Source organism: Euprymna scolopes, chromosome 28 (genome assembly GCF_053919585.1).
Source record: "Euprymna scolopes isolate OS-2025 chromosome 28, ASM5391958v1, whole genome shotgun sequence".
NCBI classification, from domain to species: Eukaryota; Metazoa; Mollusca; class Cephalopoda; order Sepiida; family Sepiolidae; genus Euprymna; species Euprymna scolopes.
In genome coordinates, this window is record NC_136509.1 from 92,566,394 (window position 1) to 92,579,320 (window position 12,927).

At 34.5% G+C, this 12,927-nt stretch overlaps 1 protein-coding gene across 2 annotated transcripts in view; it reads right to left on the minus strand.

Moving 5' to 3' along the window:
• The window catches only part of LOC145249736 (coiled-coil domain-containing protein 171-like), a 282,316-nt gene that overhangs the window by 99,022 nt on the left and 170,367 nt on the right, over positions 1–12,927 (minus strand). For both annotated transcript variants that reach the window (XM_080111637.1, XM_080111638.1), the window contains one exon: positions 12,275–12,457. In XM_080111637.1, the coding sequence (XP_079967763.1) occupies positions 12,275–12,457 (183 nt within the window). The remainder of the gene's footprint in view (positions 1–12,274; positions 12,458–12,927) is intronic.

Here is a 12,927-nt window from a genome sequence, read left to right on the forward strand (position 1 = left end):
CTCTTTATAGATTGACATAGGCAAATCTATAATATAGACCTCACCTGTCTGTTTAAATGTATGTATGTATGTTTGTATGTCTGCCGAAAACTTTCAACAGAGGCGATGGATTTTCATGAGATTGGTATCATTTTGAAGCTCGATCTCTCGGACGACAAATATTGAAAAATTGGTTACAAAAACATTAATTCCTTCACCCTCAACTGGGCAGTTTTCTACAAAGAGGGGTCGCTTTTTTGTGAGCTCTTTTTGCAAGTCATCGTATTGGTTGGATTGACTTTGCCTAATTTTAATGTTCCGAACTTCCGGTCGCGTCATGGAGTAGTGGTAAAATGTCAGATTTTCTTTCACTTTCTTTTCCACCTTCGTGTCATGGGTTCGAGCCTGCTTGCCTATTAGTTTTTTTTTTTTTTTTTTTTTTTTTTCCTCAACACACACCTCCAAACACCCGGGCAACGCCAGGCACCTCTCAGATGTCAGATATATATTTTTTTTCGATTTTTAAAGTTTTAATATTGAAACCGGGTCATATATGCCATTTTTTCATTCGTTTTTTAAAAATTTTTTTATTTTTCCATCATGTTCGCTGTTTTTTTTTGTTTTTGTTTTTCTGATTTTTTTAAAAAAAGTTTTTACATCGTTCACTTATTCTTTATTTTGCATCACGTTTGCTGTTTTTTTTTTTTAATAATATTTAAACAGGGTTATTATGTTCACTTATTTATTTTTTTTCCATTTTGTTTTGATTTACCACACACACACACCTCACCACACTGGGCAACGCCGGGTACTCCCGCTAGTCTATAATATAAATCTCACCCGTCTGTTTAAATGTATGTATGTATGTATGTATGTATGTATGTTTGCCTAAAAATTTCGACAGAGGCGGCGGATTTTCACGAGATTGGTATCACTTTGAAGCTCGACCCTTCGGACAACAAATATCGAAAAATTGACTAAAAACAATGATTTCTTCACCCTCAACTGAGCACATTTCTACAGGGAGGGGTCGCTTTTCTCACCGATATTTTCGAAAGTCATCCCCTCTTTTCAATTGACTAGCCTTAATTTAAACCTATGTCACTTCCAGTTTGGTGATAGATGCAACAGCAAACACGTCACTTTTTTTGTTTTTATGTTTTTTTTCCTCCTTTGCAGTACGGGTTCGAACCTGCCTACTAAAATTTCTTTTTTTTTTTTCAACACACACATCCAAACATCCGCGCAATGTTGGGCACGCAGGCTAATGTAATAATTAAGTTTTTGGGGGAGTTGAAATCGGAGAATCGAAGAGAGAGGATCGCTTTGAGATGCTGGAAGTGGTGTTAAGGGGAATCTTCATGATATAGTAACGTGGCATTTGTGGTTCTGAAAAATTATTCCGGCTGTGAATAATAAATGTATGTTTGCTTGTCTTTTAAACCTGGTCTTTGTGTTTGTCTTTTAAATCCAGGTACATAATTTTGTCTTGTCATCACCAACATAAAGAACATTGTCCTCTCCTAATATATGTGCTCCCCATCATAAACACCCACTCTTAAGTATAAAATGTAATGAAACAAATCACCTTCATCTAACATACACGCGCATATTGGTCCTATATGATAACTTGGTCTTCCCTTCTATGCATCTCCAGTCACGTAACATCAAGTCTCTCTTCTGTGATCCCCGTATACTATATGTAACCATTTGGTACCGTTTCAAAACCCCTTTATATTACATTATACCAGTTTTGATACACCGCTATCCAATGATAGCCTCGTTTTTCAATATCGTTATAATGGTGTGAGAAACAAACTTATAGTAATAATTTGGATATGCCGCAATTCGTCACCATAGAAAGAAGTTAGTGAAATGTTACCGAAAAAGGGAACATTCGAAAGAAACAGGGCAAAAAATAAGAACACTATCAAGAGGTGCTGGACTGAAGGAGTAAATTAAAGATTGTCTTTTACAATGTGATTTTATTATTTGCATTGAACTATGTAGCACAATATTACTTTCTGGTTATTTATTAATACTTATTGATCTATCTCATTTGGGTCAAATCTATATTTAAAATATAATGGATACTATTGCCATAGGTATGTTAATAAACTCATATTTGCTGTTTGTTATTAGTTTTCTGTACAAAAAACTAATTCGTTGTGCTATCCAGAAAAATATCAGCTTCATCAAAACATATTTGTGGATTAAATATATTTCTCATTCCATGAAATTTCTATAGGTTCTGCTAGAAGAAAATGATCTGGCCACGAAGAAAGGAAAGTTCCAGTATTCAAAATTTAACCGTTTAAAGACCAAACAAGTGCAGATATTTTCTTTCTTTTTTTAAATAAACAAATATATTTTATTAAAATCAAATTCGATATTTCGATCCATAATAGAATCTTCATCAAAGAATATAATTTGTTTGTTTTTTCTTTTATATGGAATACTGTTGCCACATTCTGGGCAGGAGTTGCTAGAAAGAACTTGTCCTGCCTTGATAGAGTTCAAAATAGACTTCGTAGCCTCGTAGGAGATGTCCTTTTCTCTTCCCTGCAACCCCTATCTCACAGAAGAGATGTTGCGAGTTTGTCTCTGCTTTATCGTTATTTTCATAGAAAGTGTTCGACTGAGCTTCAGTCTATGGTCCCCCCCTCGCCAAACTTTCACAAAAAACACTCATCTAGCTGAAAACACTATCAATAATTCCCCCCACTCTTTATCTGTGCCTAAACCTAAACGTAGATTCCATGAACAAAGCTTCTTTCTTAGAACTGCACGCCTGTGGAATTGTCTTCCGTTTTCCTGCTTTCCGGCTGAGTACAATATGGTTGTCTTCAGGTCTAACGTAAATAAGTTCTTGATAAGCCGTTCCATATGAGTTAACAAATTTGCCGAATTTTCATTACTAATGATTACTATATTTTCCAATTCTACTGTACACTCTTTAACCCTTATCCTTGAGTGGCCTCTGGGCCTTGATAATGTGGTGATGCCTGTGTAAAAAAAAAAAAAAAAAAAAATGCTGCCGATAGTAATGCCTGGCACATCTCTTTCAGATGTTTTGGTGAAAGTAATGTCCAATTTAGCAGAAGGACGCTGGCGCTGGTCTGACGTGTATTGTTAAATGATAAAAATCTGCTGTGTTAAAAGCATTGTTAATATGAAGTTTAAAGTTTAACGGTTTAAAGACCAAACAAGTGCAGATATTTTTTTTAATAAACAAACATATTAGTATTAGTTCTAGTATTCATTTGATTATGGTGTAATAAGACTCACAAGTGATTCTGACAAATGCTAAACAGCAAATGACTAACTGCTTACTCTTTTTCTTTCTCTGCTATGTTGAGATTCGTTCTCTTCATCAAGTCGATTTTCACAGAAACATATGAACTCAATATAGTTTCCAACCAATGAGAATCGTTTCAAACCCAAAGAAGTAACATGTCTATGTGAAAACAGTAAGCTGATACAAAGTTAGAAACGCCTATATTAAAAAAAAAACAAAAAAACAAAAACAAGAGGAGATATATTAAATATTTAATTTTTAAAATGTAGGGTGTGTGTGTGTGTGTGTGTGTGTGTGTGTGCGTGTTTCTTTACAAAATTTTTTAATAAACAAATGCAAAGATTGTGTCCTTATCGTTCTAAAATTTTCAAATGAGTTCATTTTCTACGATTATTCGATTTATATCTTTATTTAAATCAAAATTATTATAATAATCATAATAAATATAAACAGTTTTTTTTTTTTTTTTTAAGAATCATTATTTTACACTAGCCTGGGTGCCCGGCGTTGCCCGGGTATTTGGAGGTGTGTGTTGAGTAAAAAAAAAAAAAAAAAAGAAAAGAAAAATGTAGTAGGCAGGCAGGCTTGAACCTATACCGCGATTTAGGAAAAGAACGTGAAAACAAACAACAACAAAAAGTGACATCTTAACCGTTGTGTCCATCGCCAAATCAGAAGTGGTGAAGGTTTAAATTAAGGTTAGTCAATCGAAAAGAGGGGATGACTTTCGAAAATATCAGCAAAAAAAGCGAACCCTTACTGTAGAAAAATGCTCAGTTGAGGATGAAGGAATGAATGTTTTTAGCCAATTTTTCGATATTTGTTGTCCGAAGGGTCGAGCTTCAAAATGATACCAATCTCGTGAAAATCTGTCGCCCCAGTCGAAAGTTTCAGGCAAACATACATACATACATACATACATTTAAACAGACATTTGAGATTTATACATACGATGACAGAAAAACAAAACAACTCTGGGTTTTTTGATTTGTATTTTTATGGATGTCACGTCTGTGGAAACCCTAACCCAACAGCGTCCGTTTTGTTTTGCTAAATTTGTGGGGTCCTTGAAACCCAACTGATCCCCAAGTTCGACATAAAGATTTCCAAATAAAAAATGATAAACCTATAAAAGGTCAGAGGTTACATCAGTTAAAACAAGCCGCGCATGCGTGCCCCCCCCTCTGTTGCTGTATGTTGGATGACGCCACAAAAAATAGTGAAGAAATGATGAATGTGAGAAGTGTGAAGGGCCAACGTTGCCTTCACATTTCAGACAAATCTAACGACAACGGGAATTTTCGCAAAACAAAATTTTTTTTTTACTGTGCACATCTATTTAATGAAATACAATTTGCAGCAAAATTTCAGGAAAAACTAATGGACAGTTATCTGGCAATCGTCCAGACTAACGAATGGACGCATGCAAGGACGGCACTAAAAACATTAGTCCCTCTCCGATAAATCGGGGGACCAATAAAACATTGCAGAAAATAAATAAAAATAACAACACTGATGAGAGCACTAATCCGGAAGCCTCCATTCAGCCTGGAAAGACAATGGACACCCCCTGCTGAGCATGTAATTGTGAGGCAAGAATTGCACAATCGCCAACCACACCTCTCCTGAGTCGGCACTGCTTGAGTCCAGTGGCAACAAGAGATCCAGGATGATTGGAAACAATGCCGAGATAAGCGGAGAGCACGTACAACACGTGGAATTCCGAAATAATCACTCATTTTAGTACTGACCATGCTCAACGTTGCTTAACTTCGGTGATCTAATAGGAACCAGTGTGTCAACGCGATTGTGCCGTATACTAGTCCAAATAAATCAAATAATACAAATTATCGATCCTCGGCTCAAAAATGACACAACCGGATTGATGTCTTATGCAACTAAACGAAAAATAAAATGGCAAAACCTGAGAGGAATATAACGAAAATTCAATCGGCAGATGAGGGTAAGAAAATTTAGATTTTAATGTAAACGTGTAACGAAAAACGTTTAAAGTCATTTTCGATTAAATTTGCTTAACGTTTAAACAAAATATCAAATTCTGTAATTCTAGTTCGGTGGCAACACAGAAAGTGTGTTCGCGTTTAATTACAAGCAAAGCTGTTCATCTAAACGAGTATTTATGTATCACTTTTAGTTTAATGGAACAAAATGCTCACACATATAAAGTTTTTTTGTGTGCTATACAAGATGTTGCAGCTAATTTCAACACTTGACAAAACATCTATCTCTATCTCTATTATTATTATTATTATTATTATTATTATTATATTAAAAGGAACTCTGTGTGTGTGTGTGTGTGTGAGTTCCCTATGCACTCCGAAACGGCTGGGCCGATTTCTATGAAATTTCACACAAGTGTACTTTATATATCTGGCAGTGTTCTCAGATAGGTTTTGTATCGGTGCATCTGTAGGGGACTAGGATATATAAATACCCCAATCCCGTTACAAAAGAATAATGAAACGAATGGGAATTGAAGGAAACAAAGACTCAATTAATGGATAAGATAAACGTCGTTTATTTGCTGTTGAAAGAAATGAACGTTTTAGTTATAACATGTCCGCGTGTATGTAACCAATGTTCGTTGCAGGACTGGTGTTGTAGCAAGAATAGGAAATGTGTTTTCATCTCAAGTTCGGGTCACTATTGTTTGTTCGCGCGTGGGAAGAGAAATAAATGTTGTAGGAAAATTGAGAATGGTAGTCCAGCGTGTAGACAAAGAGTGGATATTGTTGTCATCAGTTAGTAGTCAGCTACGCGAAGGTGTTCTTAGTGACCAGTAGTAGATGGAGAGAGAAAGAGGGAGAATGTATACATACAGTCATTAGCTCGTGCCCCATACATAGTAGGAAGTGGGCGTGAGGTGCGCGTGCGCCGAAACGGCGGCGGCTTGTTAGCCCAACCTCTCTCGTTGAGAGTTGGTCCTAAAGAGAGGATTAGAAACAGCTTGTCTCCATGTTTTATACTCGCTTCTGGAGTGTCTTTTGCGCATGTGTATTTCCTTAGAAAGCGGAAGTGACGTCGTCCATGTGTGTGTTCGTGTTCGCGTGTGTGAGTACATGTGTATACGTAAGCGTGTGTGTATATATACGTGAATGTGAGTGTATGTACGCGAACGTGAATATGTGTACATGTGTGGACGTGGGCGCGTATGTTTGTGTGCGCGTATGTATATGACAGCTTGAAATATGAATGTGTGTTTTGTGTGAGACTTGAAAAAGGCTCGTACACATCTTCGATAAGTATTGATAATCGATAAAATCCGATGAACGAAGGAACAGACGATTTTAACCAAAGTTAACACCTAACACAGCCTAACATCACAAGTGTATTTGAGAAGTTTTATTATCATGCAAGCAAAAAGGTCCGGCATATAAAATTAACAATAAGTTCTTTAATATGACAGGGGCGGGTTTGAAAATGAATATTTCTGTTTAAAGTACAACTGTATACTTGACTTTTTCATTTTAAACTTAAATTCAAGCCATCATCATCGCACAAGCAGAAAAGCCAGGCATATAAAATTAACAGTACGTTCTTTGATATGACAGAGGCGCATTATAAATATTTCTGTTAAGAGTACAATTGGACCGTGATACTTGACTTTTGCATTTTAAACTTTAATTTGAGCCTTTATATATAAAAATAATTTTATAAAATCAACAGTAGGTTCTCTACAGTGCAATATAGACTAAAATGTACTGTGGACTAAGTCACTACGAGGAAGCATGTGAAGCTTCCTCCTGGTGCACCACGATGGATCCCCAATTAGAGTAGACAATCAATCGATTTCACTGATTTCAATGACAATAATATATGATTATGAAACATTTGTTGATCATCATTTAATCCAAGGCAACGTTGGGTCTCCCTGCTAGTAACTAAATAAAAAAGAAATAACAAGAGGTGCTGATAAGCATGATGCAGCCCTATATGAGCCAGATCGCTGCTTCATGTCCCTACATCTTCCAGTAAGACTCTGCTCTTGCACACATGCCCCAGACGACCCAGGCATAGCTGCTCAACCATATTTCTAACCACTGGTTGCAGAACTAGTGGCTGCCCTTCTCACCTGACTCGAACCCCCTTAGCTATTTCTTCTGGAGCATGAGCAAGGTCAAGGCCAACAAGCTGTCTACAACATGGTCGACTCCCTGCAGGTTGTCATCATAGAGGCATTCACAGCTATAGAGAAGGACATGGTTGTCAAAACATATGACTCGTTTTTGCACCCGCCTCGAGATGGTCGTTTCTGGTGGCAGCGGTTTCATTAAAAAAAAATAAAGTACGGACGTAACAAACAGTTGCTAAATACACTGACGTATCACTGCATATACAATGTTCGTTTTTATGGTCTATTTCGTTTTGTTTTTGTCAAGTGTATGATTTTCCTGCAATACCAAGTAAAATGTTACAGATAACAGTTAAATATAGATTAAATATTAAATTTGAATCAGATATTAAATATAAATTAAATATAAAATATATATTAAATATAAATTAAATATTAAATAAAAAATAATAATATGAATTAAATATTCAATATACATAAAATATCAAATATAGATTACAAAATAAACATAAATTTAATAATAAACATAGATTCAATATTAAATATAGATTAAAAAATGAATATAAATTCAAGAATGAATATAGATTAAATAATAAAAAATAGATTCAATGAAAAAATATATTAAATAAGGTTGGTTGGTTGTTTTTGTTTTACGGCACATCAATCCTTTTCAGATTATTTAATGCCGAATCCAGTGACTCTGAAGAAAAATTCTTTAATAGAATATATTTGTTTTTTTCAAGTCGGTTTCTATTTAACCCATAGTTGGGACCCTAACAGGTACTACCACTCTGGGTCAGAGTGGACCTGGGAGCAATGACAATTAGAGGGTGGCTCCACACTCCCCAAAGCCCACAAGCTGGGGCCTCGCCATCAGATATAGTTCAAGGTCATATCCAAGACCGATTAAATAAGGAATATAGAATAAATATTAAATTTATATTCAATATAAATATGTATTACATAATAAATATAGATTAATAAAAACACCTTAAATAATAAATATAGATAAAATATTAAATATATATTAAACATTAACATTGTATTCTATTTTTTTCTCCATTTTTTTTTAACAAAACCAACTGAAAGATACCATAATGTTTCAAATTGAATTCTGAAAATCCAATCACCATCTACCTAAAAAAATAATGAAATAAAAATAAATTGATCTATCATAAATGCATCGTCCAGTTTCATTTACTAAACATGTCAATTTCCTAAACAATATACTTCTGCTGATGAGCCTTTTTTGGTGTTATCTCTACACACTACACAGAAACAAAATAAATATGGTGATTGTAGTTTGTTATAAATAAAGAAAGACTCCATGCAAACTTAAATCTAACACAGGCCTGTAGCATCTTCTATTATATAAAGAACAGTTGTATAAATGTATGTATGTATGTATGTACAGTGATGATCATATTTATTGGCACGGTAAAATAAAAGTTAAATTTTGTCTAATAAATTCTAAAAAAGGGATTAAATTAAAGAAAATAACAAAGTATATTATGTATTTTTAACTGGCCTTTCCGATGCAGCAATCGGATTTTAGAAAAAATAAATAACAAAGGAACAACAAACATAATTGCAAAAAACCCTTGTTCAAAATTATTGGCACGGCTTTGTTTTTCTTTTAGTATCAGTATAATATCAATCAATTTCCGGTTTACGTGCTTTCTGAACTTTTTTATAGCCATATTATGCTTGTTTAACGCTAATTCAGTGAATAATTTTTTTCAGATAATTTTTAGATAGCGATTTATTTAAACTATTATAAGTGACTAAATTATAATTTTCAATCGTCATGGTTAAAACTAAGGAACACAGCGAAGACGTCAGGAAGCTTGTTGTAGCATGCCATACCAATGGGGAGGGCTATGATAAGATTTCAAAGAAGCTAAACCTTCCCAAATCCACTGTTAGAGCCATAATAAACAAGTTCAAATTGCAAGGCCACGTTATGAGTTTAGAGGGTAGAGGGAGAAAAAGGATTCTTTCCCCAAGAGATGAACGGAAAATTGTTCGACAAGTAAAACAAAACCCAAGGATCTCTGTTGGGGAGATTGTTGATGAACAGAGCACCTCTGGAGTGAATGTATCTCGACATACAGTTGGTAGAGTTTTGAAGAGAGCTGGTTTAAAAGCATGTCGTCCGAGAAAGACTCCCTTATTGAAGCCTATGCACCTGAAAGCAAGGCTAGCCTTTGCAAAACGTCATATTGATAAAGATGTTGCATTCTGGAAACGTGTTCTATGGACTGACGAAACGAAAATAGAGTTATTTGGCCATAATAAAGTGTCTTATATTTACAGAAAATCTGGCGAAGCTTTCCTGCCTAAGAACACCATACCCACAGTGAAGCACGGTGGAGGCAGTTTGATGTTTTGGGGATCCTTTGCTGCCTCTGGACAAGGGCGACTTGTTAAGGTCACAGGTAGCATAAAAAAGGAAGATTATGTTAAAATATTGGATGAAAACCTGAAAGACTCTGCTAAAGAGCTCTCACTTGGTCGTCGTTGGTGGTTCATGCAAGATAATGACCCAAAGCATTCGGCTAAACTGACTAAGAAATGGCTTGAGGACAATCATATTAATGTTTTGGAGTGGCCATCACAAAGCCCAGACCTTAATCCAATTGAAAATTTATGGAGAACATTAAAATTGAGGGTAATGCAAAGGAAGCCTAAGAATCTTATTCAATTGGAGGATTATTGTCAGGAAGAGTGGGCTAAAATTACTACTGAAGAGTGCAACAACTTGGTTGTAAACTATGAAAAGCGACTGAGGAAGGTAATCAAGGCCAAAGGCTATACAATTGATTATTAAATAAATCGTGCCAATAATTTTGAACAAGGGTTTTTTGCAATTATGTTTGTTGTTCCTTTGTTATTTATTTTTTCTAAAATCCGATTGCTGCATCGGAAAGGCCAGTTAAAAATACATAATATACTTTGTTATTTTCTTTAATTTAATCCCTTTTTTAGAATTTATTAGACAAAATTTAACTTTTATTTTACCGTGCCAATAAATATGATCATCACTGTATGTATAACTAAATTAAAAAACTACAAAACAAACACCCACAAAGTTGGTATATTCTTGATCAGCATTGCTTTGGATCAAAAATATTTAAAATTAAAAAGAAATTATTCAATATTTGGGGGTCAACTGAGCCATGTTTCGTCAGGCAAGGTGAGAGGACGTTTTTTCAGCTGTTTTATGTACTAATTTGAAAAGAAAATATCGACTCATTCTTCAAGGAATCTATATAAAGGAGATTTATGCTTTTTCTACTAACAACGTCAGGTAACCTTGCTAGTGTAATATAAACACATGTGCAAACAAAAGTTTGATAGAAAAATATTTTTCCTAGTATTATGATAAGCAATTAATTGTAAGAAATAAATAGTTTAATTGTAGAGAGAAATGTCGAAACTTTATATTTTTAATAAGGACATATAAGTTTCTGTGGGGATCAATAAGGCCTAATGTCTCCATTCTAACAATATTTTAAGCTGGAATAAATATTTTCAGAAAAAAATAAAGACAGAGCAAAATAAATTATATTCATGCCAATAATATAGTAGAAGAAAAAATAAAATTAAAAATAGGCTAGTTCAAATCAAATATGGATGTGCGAGACAGATTTCTATTTGAGGTTGACTTTGAAAATACCACAAGATAATCCTAACCTTATCTGTTATATAAAGGAGAGTTGTCTATGTGTATGTCCAGAGATAGGAACAGGCTTGACAGAAGAGAGAAAGGAGGTTGAGAAAAAGGTGGGGGAGGGGAGAAAGATAGTGAGATAGATATAGAGAGGGTAGAGAGATAAAAGTTTTAATAGAATTATGTTACACTTTTGCCACATGCAATAAAAAGTACATATTTTATATTGCCTTTTTTTTTCTATTCTATATAAGCTCCACCTCAATTGTTGAGCTTTGCATATTCTCGATAAGCCTCCTTTTAAAGAATTTCTCTAATTCTCTTTGGCTCCCCCCCTATATATATATATATATATATATATATATTAATTGTAGTGATTCAATGAATTTCAAAAATCCTTTTTGAAGTGAAATGTTTGAGTTTCATATCAAAGATTTTTATTATTCTAAGCAAGACAAAGAATACTTTAGAAATTTAATCTCCTTAACCTATAGGGTTTCGATGTTTACCATCTCTTCAGAGGAGAAAATATTAGCAAATATTTATAAAGGTATGTACCCTATTTGCTAAAGTCAGTGAGACATGGAAAGTCAAAGTCAAAAATCTTCCGCATCTTCAGTTCCTTGTAAATAATTGTGTGTACAGTTCCCACACTGATATCAAACTGTGCACTTGTTATCTCTATAAACACATGACGGTCCTTATCCATGAAATTCTTTATTTGGCTAATCAAATCTGGTGTTCTGACTTCCTTACTGCTCCCACACCTCTCAACATCACTCACAGACTTCCTGCCTTCCTTGAATCTCTTATGCCAATCAAAAGCTGACATGTGATTCATGCAACATGCTCCAAAAGCAGTCTAAAGCATTTCATACATTTCTGTGGTATTTTTTCCAAGTATAATGCAGAATTTTATGGCATATCATTCTCCTAAAGCGTTCTTACGTCCAGATTGAATTTTTGAGATTCACTAGCTGTGACAATCAGGCTTTAGTAGGGTATACTCCAATTCCTGCTGTAGCTGTTCATTTGAACCTGAAATTATAAAAATTGGTCAATAATTGCATAATATATATAGAAATAACATACTGAATTTTCAAGAGTCTATGACAATTTTAAATGCTTGTTCAAAAAGTCTGGAAATTTATTTAAGGCACCATGTAAAAAGAAAATTTTGACTTCTGATTTATACAGGAGACACTGCATCACTTGGCGAACAACAACTAACCTTTTCACGAATCTGACTCAGTTGCTCCTGAAGTTGCAACACCATTCCATGGTTAGGTAACAGCTGGTTCTTCTCCTGTAAGCATTTATCCAGTTGGCTTTTCAAGCTGCGACGTTCAGTTTCCACAACTTGCAAATGTTTTGTAAATTGGACAATGTGATTCTCCAGTGTGTTAATTGCTTTCTGATGTAAACGGAAATGGAAAAAAATAAAAAAGTATACGGTATCAAACAATATTATCACATCGGAATATCATATCATATATTGCTATAAAGCAATGCATGGAACACCCATGCATGGAACACTGCTGTCACATCTGGGTCAGCCAACCAATTACTAGTCTCCCTATAAATCTGACTATCACAGTAGTTTCTTATGTTTCAGTTGCAATATGTCTTGTTTGGGCAGAATAAAAAATTCTACACACACAAATTTACTTAGTCATAACACTGGTTATGCTAATGTTACGGAAAAATGGTCAGTTAAAACCAGAAGTTTTTGAGGACTGGTTTCTTGTGTGGAAAGCAACCATTTAATAAGTCGCCTCACAAGGACATCTGGTTTTAACCGACCATTTGTCCAAAACATTATCATGTCCAGTTTCACGACCATGCAAATTTGTTTTTATCAATAAAGATATATCTTGCTCCTCT